This window comes from Candoia aspera, chromosome 11 (genome assembly GCF_035149785.1).
Source record: "Candoia aspera isolate rCanAsp1 chromosome 11, rCanAsp1.hap2, whole genome shotgun sequence".
NCBI lineage: Eukaryota > Metazoa > Chordata > Lepidosauria > Squamata > Boidae > Candoia > Candoia aspera.
This window is the reverse complement of record NC_086163.1, coordinates 4,571,101-4,595,194: the sequence shown is the minus strand read 5'-3', so window position 1 is coordinate 4,595,194 and position 24,094 is coordinate 4,571,101. Positions and strand designations below refer to the sequence as shown.

The 24,094-nt window shown below is 43.6% G+C and overlaps 1 protein-coding gene across 1 annotated transcript in view; it reads left to right on the top strand.

Annotated features, from left to right (window-relative positions):
- Positions 1 to 24,094, top strand: part of NLRC5 (NLR family CARD domain containing 5) — an 80,523-nt gene that overhangs the window by 33,384 nt on the left and 23,045 nt on the right. Inside the window, exons 18-34 of the mRNA XM_063312738.1 lie at positions 602 to 685; positions 975 to 1,058; positions 1,533 to 1,622; positions 2,450 to 2,497; positions 3,941 to 3,994; positions 5,615 to 5,698; positions 8,030 to 8,113; positions 9,289 to 9,378; positions 10,459 to 10,521; positions 11,417 to 11,500; positions 13,673 to 13,756; positions 16,966 to 17,055; positions 18,462 to 18,527; positions 20,152 to 20,235; positions 20,335 to 20,418; positions 22,252 to 22,338; positions 23,783 to 23,857. Of these exons, the coding sequence (XP_063168808.1) occupies positions 602 to 685; positions 975 to 1,058; positions 1,533 to 1,622; positions 2,450 to 2,497; positions 3,941 to 3,994; positions 5,615 to 5,698; positions 8,030 to 8,113; positions 9,289 to 9,378; positions 10,459 to 10,521; positions 11,417 to 11,500; positions 13,673 to 13,756; positions 16,966 to 17,055; positions 18,462 to 18,527; positions 20,152 to 20,235; positions 20,335 to 20,418; positions 22,252 to 22,338; positions 23,783 to 23,857 (1,335 nt within the window). The remainder of the gene's footprint in view (positions 1 to 601; positions 686 to 974; positions 1,059 to 1,532; positions 1,623 to 2,449; positions 2,498 to 3,940; positions 3,995 to 5,614; positions 5,699 to 8,029; positions 8,114 to 9,288; positions 9,379 to 10,458; positions 10,522 to 11,416; positions 11,501 to 13,672; positions 13,757 to 16,965; positions 17,056 to 18,461; positions 18,528 to 20,151; positions 20,236 to 20,334; positions 20,419 to 22,251; positions 22,339 to 23,782; positions 23,858 to 24,094) is intronic.

Below are 24,094 nucleotides of genomic sequence, written 5' to 3'. Positions count from 1 at the left end.
TATTCTGAGAAGATCAGAACCTTCCATTTTTTCCAGACCAGGCTGATTCAGGGCTTGCTTGGGTGGTCTCACAATTTTCTGGAAATAAATGTTCCAGAATAGGGACACTATTTCACGTTCTAGAAGATTCGTTTCCAGAAAACTACCAGATCGCAACCGGATTAGGTGCTCAAGAAGAAAAACAGAATGTTCCGATTTCTCAGGAACATTCCAGCCCCAGAATCGTAGGTTTTGTACAGAACTGATGAGCCACATCCTCACCACAGATGTTGACTTATCATTGTGAAAAGTGGTCTTCTGATCTCCAGTAGATGCATCTTATGGGTGGGTTCTTGCTACCTGCTAGATAGGCTAAAATTATCTTCGTAATTTGCAGTTCCATGGGGTGTAGAAACCCAGCCATTGCCTTAGCATGTTGTGCTGATCAGGCCATCTTATTAAGCCACAATAAGGTGTGTTTGGGCATACTGTTATATAAACTCAGGAAATCTATTTTCTGAACCAGGTTTAGGGTTTAATGTGCTGTGTGAACCTAACCTAAGAAGGTTTAAACCTACCTGACCTAAACAACACTTGAATGGTGATTTGTCTTCTTGATTAGCTTGGCAGGTAATCATTTTCATGGTGAAGATCTCAAGAACTTGTGCTTAGCCCTGAGAAAATGTAACAGGGTACTGGAGTTAGAGTAAGTATTCATTCATTCTTGTAATTAAATGTGAATGGCCTGAGCTTTGGGGCACACTGAAATTTTGGATGTCTGCATAACTATGTATATGTTAATGTTTCAGGTGTTTCCCTTTGAGATACGTCGATATGCATCTGAATATTTTGAAATCTTCCACCAGGCCCTCTGCCCAAAGCAATGGAAATTAAAATATAGCCTCAATTAAATTCACAGCCTAAAGTAAAATATGCAATAACAGAAGATAAATATGCATGTTTGACTAGTAACCTCTTCTTTGTCTTATCAACAGCTTGTCAAATAATTCTCTGGGTGACTCAGGTGTTCTGAAGATAATGGAGTCCCTCCAAGACCTGAAAAATTTGCATTCTTTAATGTAAGTGAAGGTTCTCGTTAATTAACGATATCTGTAGATTTAAATGTCCCTGGACAGACCTTTTACTTAATTAATCCTCACCTGGTCCTCAGTGAAGATATTGGACTTTGTCTGGACTATACCACTTTTTGATGGCAGTTCGGAGCTTACAATTCTCTTTAAGTAGAAAACAGCTGCTGGGGAATTCTGGGAGTTGAAGTCCACACATCGTAAAGTTGCCAGGTTTGAAGAACACTGTTTTAGATACTCCCAATGTAAGAGAGACAGAACTGAAAATGGGCAGCATCACAACATTAAAAATGTCAGCCTTTTTATTTTATCTTTACCTTCACATACCAGTACCAGGTAGCCAGGACAAGGTGTCTAGAGCTTGAGTACCATTAAGGAATTCTCTGTGACCAAATCCAGTTCTGTATACATTACAATAATATTTGTGTTCCTGGCAATGACCATTTCTTCTCTCCTTCCTTCCAGTCTGGATGATAACCACATGTCACCGGACGTTGTCTTTTCTCTGCTGGAATTCTTCTCCGTCTTAGAACATATCACCTCAATCCAATTAGGGTATGTCCGCAAAACCAGTTCTTCACCATTTACCTTCTCAATCCAATAGGCCAGCAGGCTAGTTTACTTTGTTTCTGGCCCAATCTTTACCAGCAGGAGTCCACCAGCTGTGGTGGGCTATGAAAGTGTTTATCCCTGCGGGGGATGTCTAATGAATGTCTGGCACTGAAGGAGGTTGAGTTCTAGTACAACTGGATGGTTTGGGTTTGAGGGTTTCTTGTTTGTTTGTTTGTTTTGTGCCTTTGGGTCAGTGTTGGCTCCTGAGAATAGCTTGGGCAAAAGTCGTAGTTTTCTTGGCAACCTTTTTGGAAGTGGTTTGCCCTTGCCTTCTTCCTAGGGCTGAGAATGACTGGTCCCAACCCTCCCAGTTGACTTTCGTGACTCCCAGTTGACTTTCGTGACTCCCAGTTGACTTTCGTCGCTCCCAGTTGACTTTCATGCCTAAGGCACAAAATTCAGTCTCTCGGTTTCTACCACAGAGCCTTTAAGCACTATAATAATATTTCAGCAATATTTCTCCATCCTTTTAGCTCTTCCTGCGTATCACAACAGACTGGCCAAAATCAGCAGGAGTGATATCTATGCAAATTAATTAGCTGGAATTGGATTCCTTTTCATGGCTTGTCAGCTGCAAAGGCAACAACTGCCTTAAACTGATGTCTATGGGAATGGGGTCAGGATGGAGGTATCATACCAAGTTCTTGCACAGTTGAAAAATCCTGGTTGAGGAGTCTTGGGTGAATGGGGGGTCCATCTCACTTGAGAAACTGGGATTGTATCTTCATCTAGTAATCCCTCTACTCATGGCATTTCTAATTCTCTTATAGTTTGGGAAGCATCCAGAGATGTCACTTAAGCTTTGGAGAACAAATCAGGTAATGACTGTTGGTTTCGACCCATCTTTCTTTTCAGGTAGAAGGGCAGCGCTCAGTGGTCAAACATTCATGTGCAAGAGGGCCCCGGTTCATCCTCTGGCCTCTCCGTTAGGGCTGAGAAAATTGTCCAGCAAATCCATCACTTCATGGTGGACAATACCGAGCTATGTAGTCCTAGGATGTATCTGGATTATAGATTAACGGGATGGGATACATGTTCAGTTTTGCATTCAGGTTTTAGGGACCAATTTCAAAACTGGCACATTTCTGATCCAATGTTTCAATTAAAAATCTGTGGACCTTCACTAGGCTGGACCAAGGAACTGTATTGCTTTGTAAACTTCGCTGTGTGGGTAAGGAGCATCTCTTTTTTTCCACCCATGTTTAAAAACTCATCTGCATTTCTAGCAGCACCAAGTTTTGTTTTGTTTTTTAACTCTTGATTGTTCACTCTGAGAAGCATTAGAATAATTCCCTGAGCTACCACATAAAGCTTAAAAATATCTCCACTATGGATATTTTTCAGGGAAGGCATTTGTTTCAAGTTCCTGGAATTTGCTCCACCTCACCTCCATCTCACCATGGATTTGCTAGAAGCAATACACCGACATACCAGGATTCCAGGAGAAAGGTATCTCCTAATCCTGAATATGCGGATGCGGTGGCGCTGCAGGTTAAACCGCTGAGCTGCTGAGCTTGCCGATCGGAAGGTCGGTGGTTTGAATCCGCGTGACGGGGTGAGCTCCCGTTGCTAGTCCCAGCTCCTGCCAACCTAGCAGTTTGAAAACATGCCAATGTGAGTCAATTAATAGGTACTGCTTTGGCGGGCAGGTAACGGCGTTCCGTTTAGTCATGCTGGCCACATGACCATGGAGGAAGTGTCTTCGGACAAATGCCGGCTCTTCGGCTTTGAAACGGAGATGAGCACTGCCCCCTAGAATCGGACACGACTGGACTTAATGTCAAGGGAAACCTTTACCTTTACCTTAATCTTGAATAATGTAGGAGGACAGCATTACTGCTCTATGGCAGCCTAAAATCAGAAAGAATCTGGTAGCACCTTTTCTGACTAACACATTTTATTAAAAGGCAGAAGTTTTTGTGCCTGGAGCTCACAAGAAATACACTATGTTAGTTGGAACAGGTGCTTCCAGACTTCGTCTAATCTTGGTATAAAGATGCTTGTTGGTCAAATATTTGCAGTAACACTCAACACTGAAGGTCCAGATGTTTTGCGTGCAGAAGTTTGCCAGTTCAGTACCTGACATCTATGACTAAAAAGATTAGGTAACAGGAGATGAGAAAGAGTTTTTCATTTCAGAAACTCTGGACAGCCAGATTTGTTAGTGCCATCTTGATGAGCACTTCTGCGCTGCAAGAAGAAAGCATAACCCAACCATGGCCTTGACTCAAGTAATCTAGTTTTCTTTTTGCCCTCCAAAGCTACAACCCGGCCAGAGAGAGTGCAGGGAAGCCGCTGGGCAGCCGTTGCTTTTAGTAAGTCATGTTATTGTCTCTTTTTGGGGTGATAACTCCAAAGCCATTATGTTCAACCTGGCATTCTCTGTGGTGCCCAAATAGCTGGCAGGCCCGCAACTTGGGTCTGTGTCACCCGGGGCAAACATGGATTCTGTGCCCATTTTGGCACCTCCCCCGCGCTCATTTTGGCACCCCCACACCATGGCGCCCCGGGACATATGCCCCTCTTGCCCCCCACCCCCCAGTTGCGGTCCTGATAGCTGCTCAGTGTTCCCAAGCCTTGGAAATACCAGTTCTAACATCTTTTGAAACCACCTATTTGAAGAACCCTCTCCAACAGTTGCAAAAAAAATTTTTTTGTCTTGTTTGTTCATTTCAGGCTGTGATATTGTCATAGAATCTATAGGAAGGGTGAAAAAACAGATGGGGGAAACATCTCTAATTTATTTATCTGTCAGATTTATATCCTTCTACTTTTTCTACCTCCTCCTATTTTGTTCCCCCAGTCCTTTGACATCGCTTGGTGAGGGAGAAAGTCTGGCCCAAAGTCATCATGGCACTTTCTATGGCCAAGGGTGGTCTAGTACCTGAGTCTCCCCACTCCAAGCACTTAAACCACTATCCCCCACTGGGTCTTTCTACCTCCAAAGGATTTTGGCTGTTTAAGGGATAGCCCAATTTATTTGGGGCGATTTATGTATTTATTATTTCCTTTAGAGCAGTGTTTCTCAACCTCAGCATCTTTAAGATGTGTGGACTTCACCTTCCAGAATTCCCCAGCCAGCCATGGGAGGTGAAGTCCACACACCTTAAAGTGGCCAAGTTTGAAAAACACTGCTTTAGAGCAAGGGTTTTTCACTTTTTTAATACTCTGGACCCCTTCTCAAAAAAATGCATTTAAAATCATAAATTGAAATACCTAGATACAGATTGTACTACAAATGCTTTAATGCAGTTATTGAGATGTTATTTTATTTTTATTTATTTATTGAACTTCTTGACTGCCCAACTCGTATGCAATGACTCTGGGAGGTTTACAATAATAAAAATAACATATCATTAAAATCCAATATACTTATAAATATAAATATATATAAATACGATATAAATATAAAATACAAATATAAAGTATAAATACAAGATGGCCAATCTAGATCTTACTGTTGGCACCATCACGGTGCCAACCACCTCCATGCATGGCTATCGCCCCCACCCCCACCCCAAGCCAAGTGGCATAACCAAGTTTTAACCCCCTTCCTGAAGGCCACCTGAAATATTAAATATTAAAATAATAATAATTGTTATTTTAAAAATAACAAATATGCTATATGGTAATATATGTGCTTCTTTATTAAGCCATTAAAGGCACGCTAAATTTCAGTTAGAGGTTAGTGAAAACAAAGCTGTCATATTTTTCCCATCCAAGTTTATGGACCTCCTGAAATCTATGGACTCAGGCTAAAGACCTTCTGCTGCAGAGTCCTATTTTCTACAAAAGGTAATGTGGTTTCCATTCCAGGGATGTTATATAGCCCTTCTCACCTCAGTTTATTCTGTTCTTTTGATTTACTCAACCCACATGAACTGAATTCATGTGGATTTAAATCTTTGGGATGCTGAACAGACCCTCTTTTTCAGCCTGGCAGGTTGCGCAATAGGACTGGAGAAGGTCAGTCGCCTCTTCAGGACCCTCAAGAAATGTTCTGGGCTGACAGAAATCAAGTAAGTGTTGTGAAGGGTGTGTGCATATATTTACCCAGCATTTAAGCCAGAATGGAAATGAGTTTGCGTGAACAAAGTAGCAGATGATGTTCCTATCTTCCATTGTTTTGACAATAGGTTTATCTCCAAGGAAAAATAACAAGAATGTATAAGCAGTTGTGCGGAATGTTTTGCATATGAAATGTTTGAAGTACTCCATTTTAAACTGCGTGTATCTTTATTTTCAGTCAAAGATCAGGCACAATCTGTCAAACTTTTCCATCTGGAAGGCTCTGTTCCAGGTTGAAAATAGCTCCAACCTTACTGGAGGAGGTCCAACCTTGAAATGGCCCCACACTGAACTCAGAACAACAGTTTCAAGCTCCTTGAAACGTTGAGAAGGTGAAACTTTTGGACCCTCCTAGTAAATGTAGCTAAAACCTGCCCAAATCTTTAGACTTTTTGGAGAAGATTCATGCGAATTTCTGAGAAGAATATGGCCAGAGTTGTCTTCTGCTGAGGCAGAGGGCCTGAGATAAAGATGACCAAGAAATACAGATTTGTCTGCCAAGAGGAATTTATTTCTGCAGTCAGCCTATTAGTTCCAGCATAGATTCAGAATTGGGGCAAATTGAAATTCCAAAGTGCAAGAGAGCTTGGCCATTTGCACATTTTAATGTGTTACCAACAGCTACGTAGGAAGACTGACTTTGTCCGTGCAGAATGGGCCCTGCAAAAATCATAGCTCATTTCTTTCTTATACTGGACTTGTCATATAGACATCTCCACACCATACATGCCCCAATTAATATCTAAGTTCTCAGGGCCTTCAGATTCATTCCACAGGTACTCCTCGACTTAGGACCATCTGTTCAGCGACCATTCAGAGTTACGACGGTGCTGAACGAATGGTGGTTGTGACTGGTCCTCGGAGTTACGACCGTCCCAGCACCCCTGTGGTCACGTGATCACAATCTGGGCACTTGGCAACCCATTTGCACTTAGGACCAATTGCCAAGCTCCCCACGATCACATGATTGCCATTTACAACCTTCCCTGTCAGCTCCCCCAGAAAGTCAGTAGGGAAGCTGGCAGGAAAGGTTGCAAGTTGCTGGGGTAAATCTCCCAAACTGTGTACCCTCCTCAACCTGCATGGCACCTCTTGCACACCCCCTTGCACCCCGTGCACCCTCCCCCATACTGCTGTGAACCCCCTCACTCCCTCCCCCACCCAGCAGCAGCCACTTACCTGCTTGCCAGCCTGGGACTTGCAACTTCCTACCAGCTTCCCCACTAACTTTGGTTGTGGGAAACAAGCGGGAAGCTGCCCTCACCTAACGACCATGTAATTCAGTTAACAAGAGCAACTGGGACTGCAGGGATTGCCGTCACTAAGCGATGCAGTCGTGCTTTATGACTGCATCGCTTAGCAACAGAAATGCCAGTCCCAGTTGTCATTGTAAGTCAAAGACTACTGTATCTTTAATATCTACTGTCAGATAACAATGATGTGACCTTGCCAAATGTCTCTAAAGATGGCAGCATTGGCTATAGAATCCATATTGAGGTGACTGCTGAGTATTGATATTTTTACAGCGGCTCCTTAGTTTTAATAACTGTATCCCTTTTGTGTTTGTATACTTTTGATCTTTCACTTCAGTAATAAAGGAGCTGACCAAAAGTCTTAATTGTTACACACAGGCTTTGAAAATTCCTCCCTAATAATGCTAGCCTAACACCTTCATTGACACTCTTGGCCCACCTTGCGTGTGTAAGTGTGTGTGTGTATCTGTCTATAAGAGCTTTGATGCATTGTTTTACTCCTGTTGCTGGAAATTTCTTTAGCCAACATTATTAACGATGTTGGATACTCTGTGAAGACAGAAAGATTATAAAATGTAAATCAAAAGCAGACACAAGGTTTTTAAATTCACATCATCCCGTTGGGCTTCCATAGAAAATGGGGCAAAGAATCCATGGCTCCTGAGATGGATCTGGTCCAAGGTAGCTTCCCTGACATTTTAGTCTTGATGATGGCATTTAGGAGGGGCATTTTTTCTGCCTAGTTTCAATATTTTTTCAAGGTTGAAGCTTAAGAGGGAAAGGTGTGAGACCTGCCCCCAAATCCTTCCTCTATGGAGTAATTCAGTTCGAAAAGAAGCTTAGCTCCTTGGGCCAGGTCTACTGGATCTCTGCTGGGTTTGACCAGCCATAGAAGCATTGACGTGGTGTTCCTTAAAATCACAACAAAAGCCTTGTGCTATTGCTGGAAGCCATTTCAACAGCTCTGTGGACCTCATGGTATCCTTTATTCTTCTGATGCATTTCAAATTTCCCACCCTGGCTGTCTAGCTTCTCTGGGAATTCACTGAATGATCAAGAAGTTGAACAGACGCTCTTGTTTCTGCCCAGTCTCAGCAGCCTAAGATTCTTAAGGTGAGTCCGGATAGATTTCTGCCTGAGATCTGGAGTCCCTAATGTAGATTCACAGAGCTGCCAAGGTCCCCATTAAAAAATTCCTTAATGCTTACCAGGTTCTCTACTCTACTTGCTTTTCTATGTTTAATTAAAGGAAAAAAAACGGGATTTGTCAAGCTGAAAACAAGTCTCAATTTCCCTATCCCTTGTAATTTCAAGAATGCTTCTGGGTTCATCAGCATTCTTAGAAAATAAAAATGGTGGGTGACTGAACAGTTTGCAGAAGTGTGCCCAGAAAAAAAGTCAAAGGTAAACTGGGGTGGAGTAAGGGAGGAGAGGTGTGGCAGGAGGCGTCCGGATAATTTGGTACTTTGTACAGGTAGTCCTCACTTAACAACCAGTCATTTAGTGATGGTTCAAACTTACAATGGTTCTGAAAAAACGACTTACAACCAGTCCTCACACATACAACCATTGGAGCATCCCTGAGGTCACATGATCATGATTTGGGGGTTTGGCAACCAATTCGTATTTATGACCATCACAGTGTCCCGTGGTCACGTGATTGCCATTTTCTACCTTCCTGGCCGGCTTCTGGCAAGCAAAATCAATGGAGAACCACATAATTCACTTAATGACCACGTGGTTCACTTAACACCCACAGCAATTCGCTTAACAACCGACACAAAAAATGTTGTAAAATCAGGTCAGATTAGCTTAATGACCGCTTTGCTTAGCAACTGAAATTCTGGGCCCAATTGTGCTAGTTAAGCGAGGACTACCTGTACCTGGCTGTGACCCTTGTGGCAGCCATTTTGTGAATGGATAAATTCCCCCCAGCAGCCATTTTGTGGGAGTGCCCACATTTTCTCAAAATTCTAAATGAGCCCACCAGTGCAGACAAACTACAGCCCCATATTTTGTACAAGGTTTCCAGATACAGTGATGGTGTGATTGTGTCACATATTGATCAGGTTAGTTAAAGATGTACTATCTTCATTAGCACAAGAGGGGAGCCTTAATTAGTTTTCTACAGCTTAGTATATTATGGAAACTCAGACCACATAGTTCAATCGATTGGGTAAACCAGGAAAATAGGTTAATCCATCCATCAGCATGGCAGTGGATCAAGCATGTCTGCAAACCCAGCTGACATGTGGATACTTCTGTTCCCTCCTCCCAACCTTCTGCAGCATCAGAGATAATGCGTTTTCATCCAACGGCATATGCTTGCTGGCTGGTTCGTTCAACCGGTGCAGGAGAATCTCTGAAGTGGACATCAGGTATGCCATGAAAGCTTGGGTATGGCAAACGTAGGTGAACCCAGGCCTATCATGCTCGGGGAAACCCATCTCCCATTCCTTCTCCCATGCAGAGGTCTTCTTCAGGGTTAGACACAAGTTTGTCTGAATTGTCCGTCTGAATGTTTAAGAACTTCTCCAGTGAAGGCAGCACATTGGAAGCTCTGCCATTGTTGAAGGCACTGAGGAGTCTGGCAAGGAAATACCTCTGAGAAGATGACCTAATGAGTCACGGGTTGTCTAGTTGTTAATACCTGCTAGATTTCCAAGGCGTTTGAGCTCTTCCGACATGGGTTACTGTCCTTATGACTCAGCTTCCTGTAACATCAACCCTTTGGAAATTCTGCACCAACTCTGTTGCAGAGGGGGAGAAGAACTTCCTCAAAAATGTTGCAAGGAGGAAACTCTCCTTCGAGGAAGCATCACAGCCAAAAAGCCCAGGGTGTGGTGAGATCTTTCCCAGCACATTTCCTTGGGGTTTCCTGGGAAGGGGAGAAGCCAGGAAGAGGCAGATGTTCAGAGAGGTTATACAGCAGGACGGGACATTGGCTCACTCCCTGCCCATACGGCAGCTCATCACTACGTAAGTGCCAAAGTCCAGGCTTGGGAATTTCAGAGATATTCTCTTCTCCTCTTCAAGAAGTGGCAAGTGCAAGTTCTGTTTTACTGCCCTCTAGAAAAATGTGGGGTAATTCCTCTGCTCAGCATTATTCTTGGGACTTCCCCTTGGCAGCTGTGCTGGCTGAGGAATTACTGGAGGAGGCATTTTGAGCCCAGGTTTGTCCTGTTTGTCTGCCTGTCTGTCCTTCTCTTCCAAGCTCAGGCTCACAGGTGGACACAGGAGCTCCGTAGGGTTTGCCACGTGCCCCTGCCTTTGGCCATGGGCCATAGATTCAGCGCATGCTGCCCAGAGAGATGCCAGTGCCCTCTTGCTTTGCAGGATGAACCCGTGGACGTGCTCCTTCATTTTCAAAGTCCCAGGTGCTTCTGACTTGAGAATGGCTCATTCTGGTTGAGAAGTCTAGTTTCTGAAATCGAACCGCATTCTTTGTATGTTTCTAGATCAAGGAAAAATGCGTTTTTGCGTTTTGTGGAAAGTCGAGCAAGCGAAGCGCTGTTCTGCAGGTCTGTTATGTCCAATCCAACCCTTTTCATTTTTATGACAGTTTTGCTTTCTTCGAGAATTTGGATTAAAAAAAGGCTTGCATGCTTTAAAAATCCAGGGAAGGAACAGAATAGATCAGGGGTCAGCCACCCTTTCATGTTTCTGAGATTATGCAAAACAAACAATTAAAAAAATTAAATGGCCAATCACAGCATTTTCAAGAAACATTTTGAACCTGTGGTTGGTATCCTTCCTTCCTTCCTTCCTTCCCTACTTCCCTACTTCCCTACTTCCCTTCACTTCTCCTTCTTCCCTCCCTCCCTCCCTCCCTCCCTCCCTTCCCCACTTCCCTTCACCCTTCCTTCCTTCCTTCCTTCCTTCCTTCCTTCCTTCCTTCCTTCCTTCCTTCCTTCCTTCCTTCCTTCCCCACTTCCCTTCACCCTGCCTGCCTGCCTGCCTGCCTTCCTTGTTAGTTATAATTTTTACTTTTGCAAGAATGGACAATTTGAAATCCCAGGGCTGAATGGACTTTCTTTGGTGCCTTTGGGGAGCCCTTCCAAAATTGCTGCCAAAACACAATTTTAAAAAATATTAAATACATGGCAATTAATTAATTAATTAATTAATTCTACTTAATTAATTGTATTCAATTTTAATTTGTGTTTTGATTAAATTAATCTACTTTAGGTTTTGTGCCAGCTCTGCCTAATTTGAGGAGAACATTTGGTGCCAGTCAAAAGACAAAGGCAGAGCAAGTTCCACTAAATTTTATAGCAATCCCAGGTTTGCTGAACAATGGTCAATGGTTATGCTTGTGCCCTTTTACCTGAATAAATTAGCCAGTTTTCAGGCAAATGCATCATCATATCATTTTCTTGCTTCTACATGCTTTCACACTGAACTGCCTTCAAACAGGTTCACCAACTGTGCCATGGACCAGGCTGCTCTCAGGGAGCTGTGTGCTGTGTTCGAAAACTGTGACCATCTTGTGGAGCTGGAGTAAGAGAGGAACCTATTACAGTTGGGCACTAACAGTTTCCCAGAGTTCTTTACTAAATTTGTGGGCATGGAAGATTACTACATTTGGGCACCAACAGCCTCTCAAAGTTCTTTACCAAATATACGGGCCAGGGACCTGGAGGAAGGATTTCTCCCAATTTCTGGAGGTGGGGTGAGGAATTCTCCATGATTTTTATTGAAGTGAGGACTTCCTCTTGATGGTGGCAGATGCCCTGGGATTGAAAAAGGAGGTATTTGGTCCTGTTGTCTTCCCTTGGGACTGAATGGAAGTGTGGGAAGCCAAGAGAAACTACCAACCAGGAAACATGCTTGTGTTCATGCACACTGCTTGGTTATCTTCTCACTAACTTTTATGAACATTCTCTCCCTCAAATGTCAAAAGCAAAATACTCTTTCAGCAAACTAAATGAGAGCTAGTTAAAACAAATACAAGTGAATTTCACTCACTTCCATGTTTACAACCCCACAGACTTAAGTTTGGATGAGGGGAGATTAACAGCCTTTCAGTTATAATGGCATCAATTTCCTTTTTCATATTATTTTACAAAAAAAAAAAACCCAGAGAAAAAGTATTGAGTAAAGTGCAGTACTCCCTCACTGCTTATCAGTTCCATTATAAAAATCTATATGCTACTAAAACTTTCATGTCTGTTTGGTACTTTGTAACCTTTAACTGGGTGAAACGGTGCATCGTAGTGCAACAATTTTTGAACCAAGGTACCTCAAATGGGCTCACCTACAGAAAGCATCCAAAATCTGGGATGCATGACTCCTGTGGAATAGAAATTTGGCAGATTTTAAAAAACATTTTATGACATAAAAATTATCATAAAACCTTTATGACATCATACAAAATGTCATAAAACATTTCCTGTGGTCATCTCCTGATGTTGGACTGTGCTATACAGTTCAACATGGGCTACATTCAAGGCAGATGCAACTCTGAACATCTGTCTGAATGTTTAAGAACTTCTCCAGTGAAGGCAGCACATTAGAAGCTCTGCCATTGTTGAAGGCATTGAGGAGTCTGGCAAGGAAATATCTCTGAAACGATGACCCAACGGGTCACAGGTTGTCTAGTTGTTAATACTTGTTAGATTTCCAAGGCGTTTGAACTCTTCTGACATGGGTTACTGTCATTGTAACTCAACTTCCTGTAACATCTGCAAGGAAGCAGATTGGGGGCAGCTGTTACAGTTGTGATGTAGAGATTAAGATGCTGAACTGGGGCTAAGGAGACTCATGCTTCCACCAACCATGGAGTTTACCATCTCCCAACTTTACAACAAGGTTGCTATTGTGAAGTTAAAATGAAGGAGAACACCAGACCTGCTGCCTTGAACTCGCAGAGCAAAGAGGGGATGTCCATGGACTTGTTTATTGTAAACCTAAACTAATTAATTGTTACAGTTCTGAACAGTGTATAAATTAATTAAAATATATTATGGATTAAAACAGAAAATGGATAAAGCCAGCCTGAGAAGCAATACAGAAGACAAATCAAAAATCAACCACAGTAATAACTGTCACTTGAAAATCACTGTAAAGAAGTGGTCATGTAGCAGGGAAGTCCTAAAAGCATTAAAGTGGTTGTTAAAAATACCATTAGAAAACAAAAGTACAAGTCTTGATGTACTCAGGTGGCAGCTGAGAAATGAATGACTTCAAGGTTGGATGAGAGACCACCAGGGGAATACCAGGGCTGCAGGTTAAAATGGGAACACAGAGAACCATCCTGGAAAAGGGCATGGCCTACCCCGGTGTTTCTCAACCTAGGCGACTTTAAGATGCGTGGACTTCAACTCCCAGAATTCCCCAGCCAGCCAAGCTGGCTGGGGAATTCTGGGAGTTGAAGTCCACGCATCTTAAAGTTGCCAAGGCTGAGAAACACTGCCCTAACCACTTCCATTTTATTGAAAAAGTACTCACCATGGAGACATCTCTCATTCAGTTACAAATTTAATAATTATAATTTTAAAAATCTGCTCTGAAGTCATCATGAGTTGAGCCCAACTTTTCCAGTGAGAACCCCGTGAGCAATTTCCTGCTTGGCTAAGCTTCTTTAAGTTTATTGTAATTCCTGGACTAATCGGAACATTTTAAATATATCAATCCAGGAAACTGACTTTTTTTTTTTAATTCCTTTGTCAGTCTTTCTGGGAACGATCTTGACAATGAAGGATTGAAGTGCCTTTTCGGACATCTGCTCAGGACCCAGAATTCTTGCTCATTGAAGTAAGTGGATTCAGTGTGAGAAGCAGTGGGGCAGTTACAGGATTCTGTGGGAATGGTGACCCCCTCTCCTTGCAGTTTTATCTGTTTGGCATCAGCCTAAGAGTCCCCCTTTTGGGAGAGACGGGCGGTAATAGAAATTTGAGAAATAAATAAATTAAATAAATAAGTCAACCTGCTGTCCCACTACCCCACTATTGCAGAACTCCTTCCCAGACCATGAGTGGTTATATTGGGAGTGTACAAAAGTTGCATCTTATTCTTATCCAGTTAATATTGGCAACTGGGTGTCATGCTCCCCAGAGCATCTGTTCACAGAACAATTGATTGGACTCGCACGCATGTTTCAGTTAACACGTGTCTTCTTCTTGCGAGTTGGAGGAAAGGGAGGGGGAACATGGTTGGAGTGTGAAATCATTCTGTTTGGACTATCTTGCTCTGCCAAGGTCGTTTGCAAGGAGCGTTGGAGACAGCTGCAGATGCTTACACTAACTGGCATGAGAGGGAGGGAGAGGCATACCTGAGATGGGATAAAGGTAAAGGTAAAGGTTTCCCTTGACGTAAAGTCCAGTCGTGTCCGACTCTAGGGGGCGGTGCTCATCTCCATTTCTAAGCCTTGGAGCCGGCGTTGTCATAGACACTTCCGGGTCATGTGGCCAGCATGACGACTCAGAACGCCGTTACCTTCCCGCCGAAGCGGTACCTATTGATCTACTCACATTTGCATGTTTTCGAACTGCTAGGTGAGCAGGAGCTGGGACGAGCAACGGGAGCTCACCCCGCCGCGCAGTTTCGAACCGCCGACCTTCCGATCGACAGCTCAGCGGTTTAACCCGCAGCGCCACCGCATCCCTATTGCAAGGAGCGTTGGAGACAGCTGCAGATGCTTACACTAACTGGCATGAGAGGGAGGGAGAGGCATACCTGAGATGGGGAGTGGGGGGGAATTTGAATTGGCTGAAGATGTTTTAATGGGGAAAAGCATGGGCTTTTGCATTCACAACTTTTTCTTCTGTACTGAATGCTACACACCATTAAAGAGAATTCTAAGTAATTACTTATGAGTCGAATGTAATGGGAAGTTGAGCATTCCAGTCATCACACTGGGACTCTCTCACCACTTCTGGACTGTCATTACTAAATGGTGGGACACACCTGAGCCATTTTCTAGATTTACATGGACCATTGTTCCAAATGGTCTTATGCATTCATTCATTCATTCATTCATTCATTCATTCATTCATTCATTCATTCATTCATTCATGGTCAGTGCTCAGCTAAGTAGCTACCAACCCATAAGAACAAACTCAAATGTAAGAAGAGCAATCAAATCACAATACAGACCTGCCAATTAAAACTTTCAAAGCGAATATTTGTAGCTCAGGGTTGAACTGTGGAGTCCTTAGTGCTTTCTGAGCCTTGCTGTTTTCTTGCAGATGTTTCATTGCCAGAGTAGGCAACCTCTTCAGTGCGAAGAAGGAGAGGGCCTTGCTCTCAGTTTATATACCGTGGCTTGCCCTGCTTGTGTTGGTGGGGGTGTTGTTCTCTCCTTGGGAGTTCCTTGATTGGGCTGTTGTTTGCTGCTTGGTTGATTGCCTGAGTTAACAGTTCCTTGATTAGGGTGTATTGTGCTGTTTGATGGTTCATCTGGTGTTAATCCTAGTGTTGATTTTTGCATATGAAAATGCAAAATGAACTCCCAAGGAGAGAACAGCACCCCCACCAACACAAGCAGGGCAAGCCATGGTACATAAACTGAGAGCAAGGCCCACTCCCTCTTCGCACTGAAGAGGTTGCCTAGTCTGGCCATGAAATGTCTGCAAGAAAACAACAAGGCTCAGAGAGCACCAAGGACTCCACAATTAAAACTTTTCTGTGTAAGAATTTGCTTCTCTCTGTTTTTGTTCTTTTGCTCGTCATTGACCAGATAAACATTATTGATTGATGGTTAAATAAAAATAAAATTTAGATAAAAGAATAGGTTCCTCCGACACACTAAGTCTCAGAAAATCAAATAAAGACTAACCTCAAGGTGAGCACGTTTTGCCATGTAGCCAACAGCTAAGCTAAGCTGGTTAAAAGTGCTGCGAATTTCCTGCCACAGATCTACAAACTCTTCCAGTGGGCTGGATTTGCACTTCACATTATTCCATAAACCCCAGCCTGCTTGTGAGCAAGCCACATCAGTAGGGAATGAGCGTTTGCTGACCCCGTGTCTGCGGAGCATGAAGGCTGCTTTGATGAAGGAAATGGTGTGGAGGGTTGCAGGAGATGCAGAGGTTAAGAAAGAGATACCTAGAGACAAGGACCCTGCTGGGTTACCCTCATCAAGCTTGTAGAAACCAACTCCCCCACCCTTCTACGCCAGCTGACCTTGAGTCACCTGGTTGCCCAGGCAGAGAAGACACCTGGTCCCTCAAGCTGGGAGGAAATGGAGCCAGACTCTTCCAAGTACGGAACTGCTTCCACACCTGCAGCTGACCCCGGGAGGTTCATGGAGACTGTGGGTAGGAAGGCAGGAGAACGAGCTTCAGACTGCTGATGCCAAAACTGTTTACCTTCAGGGTCAGGTGTTTTCTTCTGAATGCTCCGTGGAGTTCTTAGCTTGGCCTGCTTGGGCTCCAAAGAGTTGCTTTTGTGTTCAAACTCTTGTCACTGAAGAGCTTGAACCCAGAGCTCTGTCACTCTGTCCCAGTCAAGGACTGGGAGAATCAGCTTCACCAGGGTCCCTACATCTTTGGAGAGCCCAGTGTTGGCTTTCAGGTACATGCTGGTCAGCTCCTACCCACCCACCCCCCGCCCACAAGGGTCTCTGCCACACTAACCAGAGTTAAGTTTGTCACCTTTACTATCCAATGCAACTGACCAAGGTGTTGAGGTACAAATGAAACTGGGAAGTCATCAGTGGTTGTTACTGCTGGGTAGAGAAGACATGCGGATGAAAGGGACCGTGACCATGAGTAGCTCTGAAAGAAAATTCTGTGACACATGTTTAATTTTTAAAGGTAAAAATAAATAATCTGTCAATTGTCACTTCTGGTATAGAATCAACCATAGTGGAATCTTGCAAGATGGGACTCTTTTGATGTGGCACATAGAACTTTGGCACATAGAAAAAATGTATTAATAGTTTTTAATAAAATTATGTAACGTACGTTTAACCTGTTAAAAGGTAGAGGGAAATAATCCGTCAATTGTCATTTCCTTTGTAGAATCAACCACCATAGAATCTCGCCAGATGGAGTTCTCCTGCTTGTTAACATCTTTGCCACGTACGACAACGTAGTTGAAGTCCACGCAAGGTGTAACCATTCATGTTAATTTATTTTTCCTTTTATTCCTTTGGCATTAGTGTGGATGTAGAAAGGGGGTTTTCAGGGAAAACGTAGCATGGATGGATTTTCAATAGGATTTGAAGTAGGCAGAGATCACTTAAAAGGGTTTAAAAGAGGTTAGCCTGCTCTACAGCTAGTCCTCACTTAACAATCATTCATTTAGTGATGGTTCAGACTTACGATGGTGCCAAAAAAACTGACTTACAACCGGTTCTCACACTTATGATCATTGCAGTCTTCCCACAGTCACATAATCACAATTTGGGTACTTGGCAACCGTTTCGTATTTATGACAATCGCAGCATCCCATGGTCATGTGATCACCATTTTCGATCTTCCTGGCTCGTTTCTGGCAAGCAAAAACAATGGGGAACCCCATGATTCATTTAATGACCATGTAGTTTGCTTAATGCCCATAGTGATTCATTTAACAACCATCGCAAAAAAGGTCGTAAAATCGAGTCAGATTTGCTTAATGACTGCTTTGCTTAGCAACCGAAATTCTGGCCTCAATTGTGGCAGTTAAGTGAGGACTACCTATATTGCAGAAGGCATAAAAGGGGGGATGGGAAGGAAAGGTGATGGAAATAGAGTGATATTTTTGTTGAGAATTCGGTTCAGGCTCTCAGTTTGATCCTATTTGACAGTTTGAGTCAGTTCAGAAAATCGGTTCAGTTCAGTGCTTCAGTTTGAAGCAAAAACCCTTCCAAGTCATTGAATCAGTTCTGAACTTGATGATTCCATGCAAACTGTCCATCTGATTCAACCCATTAATTTGATTTGGAAGTGTTATTGAATCATGTTCAAATGGACTCTCCTAATCCACATTGCACACCTTCGCTTAAGCAAAAGTAGGCCAACTGGAGACTGGGATTTGAAGGGTGTGGGTGGGTTCACTGGGTCAAAAAAGTGAAGATGGTGGCTACAACTATTCAATTAAAGACCCGCCCCCTCTTAATGTATATCATGTATGGTTCCATTGTGTGATTGTAGATGCCATTTTGAATTTTTTGAGCCTCTTTGTGAAGATCCCTGAAAGAAAGGTTACAGAGCAGGCTAGAATTCTTAGTTCGACCCATATACCTTCTTCTGAAACATCCAAGTTCCAAAGAAAGTCTCTTTTTGCTTTCCGATATTCTGAATTTTTGCAGCCCACCTTCCTATATTTGTTAGAAGGTGGGAGAGAAATCCTACAATAGCTTTTGTTACAAGGTTGCATTCTTTAAGTTCCAGGTATAATTTTCTAAAAGAAACTGGAAATCCTGGAATAGAGAATATTTTCAAGGTTAGCAATAGAATAAACCGGCATTCCAAGAGAAATTTGTGCTATCTATGCTTTTCCTCAAACTGCCTACTTTTTCTTTCTTTCCCAGCTTGTGCCCTGAAAAAAGGCTGCTTATCACATCCAGGAAACAAGATAAACCTCAAAAGGTCCTGAGGTAACTGAAGTTTTATTCAAATTCCCCTTTTAGCAATTTAGAGTATTTTGTGGAATATTCCTGGAGCCTGTCAATGCTCAGCCCCTGTGCTCTAACTGCTAAGCTTCACCATGAAGCCGCTTGATCCATCCATATTTGAAGGGCGTGTATACATCATTCCCGATTGAATTTTTTTTTTAAGGTAATGTCCCCTGACAGACCACGGAACAACGGACTGGTTTAAGATTGGGAAAGGAGTACGGCAGGGCTGTATACTCTCACCCTACCTATTCAACTTGTATGCAGAACACATCATGCGACATGCTGGGCTTGAGGAATCCAAGGCTGGAGTTAAAATCGCTGGAAGAAACATTAACAATCTCAGATATGCAGATGATACCACTTTGATGGCTGAAAGCAAAGAGGAACTGAGGAGCCTTATGATGATGGTGGAAGAAGAAAGTGCAAAAGCTGGCTTGCAGCTAAACCTCAAAAAAAACCAAGATTATGGCAACCAGCTTGATTGATAACTGGCAAATAGAGGGAGAAAATGTAGAAGCAGTGAAAGACTTTGTGTTTCTAGGTGCGAAGATTACTGCAGATGCTGACTGCAGTCAGGAAATCAGAGGACGCTTAATCCTTGGGAGAAGAGCAGTGACAAATCTCGATAAAATAGTTGAGCAGAGACATCACACTGACAACAAAGGCCCGCATAGTTAAAGCAATGGTGTTCCCAGTAGTAACACCTGGCTGCGAGAGCTGGACCATAAGGAAGGCTGAGAGAAGGAAGATCGATGCTTTTGAGCTGTGGTGTTGGAGGAAAATTCTGAGAGTGCCTTGGACTGCAAGGAGATCAAACCAGTCCATCCTCCAGGAAATAAAGCCAGACTGCTCACTTGAGGGAATGATATTAAAGACAAAACTGAAATACTTTGGCCACACAATGAGAAGACAGGACTCCCTGGAGAAGATGCTGATGCTAGGGAGAGTGGAGGGTGAAAGGAAGAGGGGCCGACCACGGGCAAGGTGGATGGATGACATTCTAGAGGGGACGGACTCATCCCTGGGGGAGCTGGGGGTGTTGACGACCGACAGGAAGCTCTGGCGTGGGCTGGTCCATGAAGTCACGAAGAGTCGGAAGCGACTGAACGAATAAACAACAACAACAGTTAATATGGTTGGCTTTGGGCAACAAAAGCAGTTATTGGAGGATGTGAAGATGAGTCCTCAGCAAAAGAGAACATCGTTTCTGGATATGGGTGCGTTGCAGGCAGCCGGTATCAAGAAAAGAAAAAGATAGCAGCTGCAACGGCATGATCCAGGCTCCATTCCTTTAGTATATGTGTTTTGATGGCAAGATTTTACCATCTGGGAACTGGGAAGACGCAGTTTTATCTCTTTACTGGGGATTTGGTGAATTAAAACAAAACCGAGTTCCCCACCAGGATGGCCCTTCTGGACTTGGGAAATCACTGTTAAGACCACAACAGAAAATGGCTTTTCCTTTGTGAGTGGAAGGTGGGAGGAGGCATTAAGGGATGTCGGAGCATCCATTTGTGATCCAACCAATTCAGTCAAGGATAAAAAATGGGTAGCCAATCTCTGGTTTCTATGCACGAGAAGTTAACTTTCTCCTTTTTTCCAGTCTAAAGCAATGCAACCTCCAAAGAGAACATCTGGCACAGCTGTTGAGTAGGCTGGAAGAATGTGTTGCCCTGGGCAGTTTCATGTGAGTTCATGTGCTGTTTCATAACACTCTTCTGTCTGGGTGTGTGGTCAGGAGCTAGGCAACCAGGATTTCTCACCAGCTGACTATATTTGTTCTTAGATCAATTAATAATGGCCTGACACTCAGCAGTGCAAAAGCCCTCCTCAGGGCCCTAAGGAAACCAACTGGCATGCAAAAAATAAGGTAAGAAGGCATATAATCAAGTAATCAGAAAGCACTGAGAAATTCTGATCTGTTACTTGTCTTTTTATTACTTCCAGCTCCATGATGGCACTTTGAACAGAAGGGAATATATGTAACTCAGGACTGAACTACAGTGCAGGCAGTCCTCACTTAACAACCACAACTGGGATCACAATTTCAGTTGCTAAGCGAAGCGGTCATTAAGCGAATCAGACCCAATTTTATGACCTTTTGTGGTGGTCATTAAATGAATCACCACAGGCATTAAGTGAACCACATGGTTGTTAAGTGAATCACGTAGTTCCCCATTGATTTTGCTTGCCAGAAGCCAGCTGGGAAGGTTGAAAATGGCGATCACGTGACCACGGGACACTGCAACGGTCATAAATGCGAACTGGTTGCCAAGTGGCTAAGTTGTGATCATGTGACCACAGGGATGCTGCAATGGTCATAAGTGTGAGGACCAGTTGTAAGTTGGTTTTTTCAGCACTGTCCGAACCATCACTAAAAGAATGGTTGTTAAGCGAGGACTACCTGTATGGTGTTCTTGGTGCTCTCTGAGCTTGGTTGGTTGTTTGCAGATATTTCATTACCCAACTCGGTACCATCATTGCACTGATGTTATAAGAACACCAAGAACTCCGTGGAACTTTGGAAGGAAATTTTCCAAGGTATCCTCTGTTGAATGTGCAAAACCTCCCTGGCTGCTTACAGTACCCAATCTGAAAAAGTGGGAGGCTTGTCTTCCCTTGGAACTGAATGGAAGGGTGAGAAGCCAGGGAGGCTGCAGAGCCCAGGAGAGAGGATGGTAAGAGGATAAAAAAGTTGCTGTTTTGCGAGAGCAGCCAATTCTGCTCCACACCGGTTTGCTCTATTGTCTTCATAAAGTCCAGCTTGCATCCTCCTTCTGCAGAATTGGACAATGAAGCTTCTCTGCGGCTGTTGCAAATATGGCAGGGGGTAGGAATAATTTCATCCTTCAGCTATGCTGGGGTAGTTTATATCAAATGCAACTTGGAATCAAGAAGCTCCTAGTTCTCCACCTGTGAAGGAAGGCATCCTGAGATGTTTGAATCTTCCCACTGGTTCAGACCAGGGCAGGTGAGGCACATGCATGGTTTAGAAGCACCGTCCCCAAGCCAGGCCCTCCAGATGTGTTGGAGTTCACCTTCCATCATTCCCATGCTTTCTGGAAATGACTGGTGTCTAAGTAACCTGGCCAGTTGGGGAAGGCAGATGAGGACCTTTGTCTTGGTTGGCTGGAGAACAGTCAGCACTGCATTGTCTTCAAAGGACAAGCAGGAAAGTGTGTTGAAGAGATGACATATGGGTATTGAATAGCTGAGCATTAAACACTGTGGCTGGGGTCAGAAAACATGCTGAAATAGGCTATCATCGTTGTGGGGATCTATCCCTTGTCTTCACGGCTGTCACATTAAGACAGAGTAGGGTTGCTGGTTTAGGCAGTGCATGTTGTATGAACTCAGCCACTGTGTCCTTGTTAATCCAAGGTTAGGGATTAGCAGGTTGGAACCCAGCCTATGTTCTATGCACTTCCAAATGGAAAACTTGTCTTCCTGCATGAGACTCATCTACATAATGCTAAGAAGCATGTCCCCCATTAGCTGAGAACCTTGCTGAGGATGCTGTCAGAGATCCATTGCCTACTTGTAGATTCAACAGTCTTGAATGCAAGAAACAAGCCTGCCAGCACGATTGGGGAGGAAGCCCATTAATTGAACTCTAGAGTGCACCTCTGAGTCCATGTGGTCTAGAATTCTTTTATGACGAAGGGAAAAACCACAGGGAACCTTCTTATGCTTTGTCTTCTAGCATAGAAGAGCCATGGGTGACAGATGAAAGCTTCCTCGCCCTCCTGAGTCTGGCTGCTGAAGTCCAAGGAAAAGTGATCACCATCATGTAATTACACCCTCCATCTCTACTGTTCACTGGTTGCTTTATGTAGGGGTAGGGGCATATTCAGGGGCTGTGCTGGACTGTACTTGGGGGTGGTAATGGATTTTGAGTAGAGTCATGTCATTCATTCATTCATTCATTCAATTTGTATGGCCACTCATCTTGACGAGTGACTCTAGGCGACAATCTTAAAATAATTACAAACAATTCCAATCACAAATACAAAAATGAAAAAACACAGCAGCTGAGGAAGAGATTGAAGCCAATTTTAGTGGCCTGCTAGAACCACTGAAATGGAGCAGAGCTTATAACACAGCTGAGAAGCTGGCACAGAAGAAGAAAATTATCTTAGATAGCTTCAGTGAGCATGCCAGAGAAACACAGGTTATTGATCTTACACATTCAGCCCTCCCAAGCATAAAGAATCACATGCTTAGACAGATTAGGTTAAGATAAGTAAAAGAATTTCTTACTGACTTTATTGTTGCTTCTGTAACATCCATCTTGGTGGAAAAGATGAGGTTCCTTTGTTCTTTTCTTTCTAAATACTTAGTTTGCCCTAAGCTCTCAGCCCTACAGCTGCCGAGTGGTGCATGGAGGAAAGGGGCAGAATCCTTCATCAAGGCCTGAGCACATGGCCCTGATAGATGGAGAGCAGAGCAGCATGCTTGCTTCTCCCTGGGTGGAAGAAGGAGAGGAAGAGGAAGTGGGAGTGGCAACAAACAGCTTCCTCAGAGTTACATTGTGGGACAACTCAATTTACATGCTAATTCACACGCTAATGAGGCATGCTGGATTTGCCAGGACTTCCAACAGTGATCACAATCAACAGTTGCTAGCACAGCCAGGAGACGGGACTCTTCGCACACTCAGGGCCCCAGATCCAGGCACAGAACCAGGTCTTCAGGGCCTTATGAAAGGATCACAAACCAGAATGGCTGCATTCCCACAAAGCGCTTAGCAAAAACCAAGTAAGGTACATAGTGGCTTAGTGTAATGTTTGAACTTGGCAATAGGCTGCTCTACAAAAGCCCTGGGGGTGCTGAGGTTCTCTATGAAACGCTCCAGAGAAATGTAGCACAAGGTTTAGAGCAGTGTTTCTCAACCTTGGCAGCTTGAAGATGTGTGGACACATCAAGTCCCAGAATTCCCCAGCCAGCAAAGCTGCACCCAATCAGGTTTCATTAATGGTCAGCCCTCTTATCCACAATTAAATTGTGAACAAAAGAAGCTGGCTGGGGAATTCCGGGACTTGAAGTCCACACATCTTCAAGCTGCCAAGGTTGAGAAACACTGTTTAGAAAGAAGCCATGGGAAATAGGCGACAAGTAGTACATGGCTGGATTAAGGTATTAACATACCTTCCGTTTTTCTGGAGCAGGCTAAGAATAAGCTTAAATCTTTCAGCCAATCTACATTTTTTTCTTGTTTCTTTGCTTTTCAAAAGGAAAGCTGGTGCCCTCTTTGTGGTGGAGCAGGAATTTCCTCCTCAGCTGGGGAAAGCAGGGCTTGCGGTCAACAGGTGAGGAAGTCCACTTGCTGGTGTCACCACTGTGCACTTTATGAATGTGTTGAACTTTTTGCTCGTTTGGTCCTTGCCATTTGCCTGGCCAGAAAACCTCAAATGAATGGAGAAGACAAGACTTGAGGAACAGGCTCACGATGGGGTGTTCACACATAATGATATTTCTAGTTCACTTTTCTTCAGGGGACTGAAGGCAAGACTTTTGGGTCTCCCCTTGTTTTATCCTCATGGTAA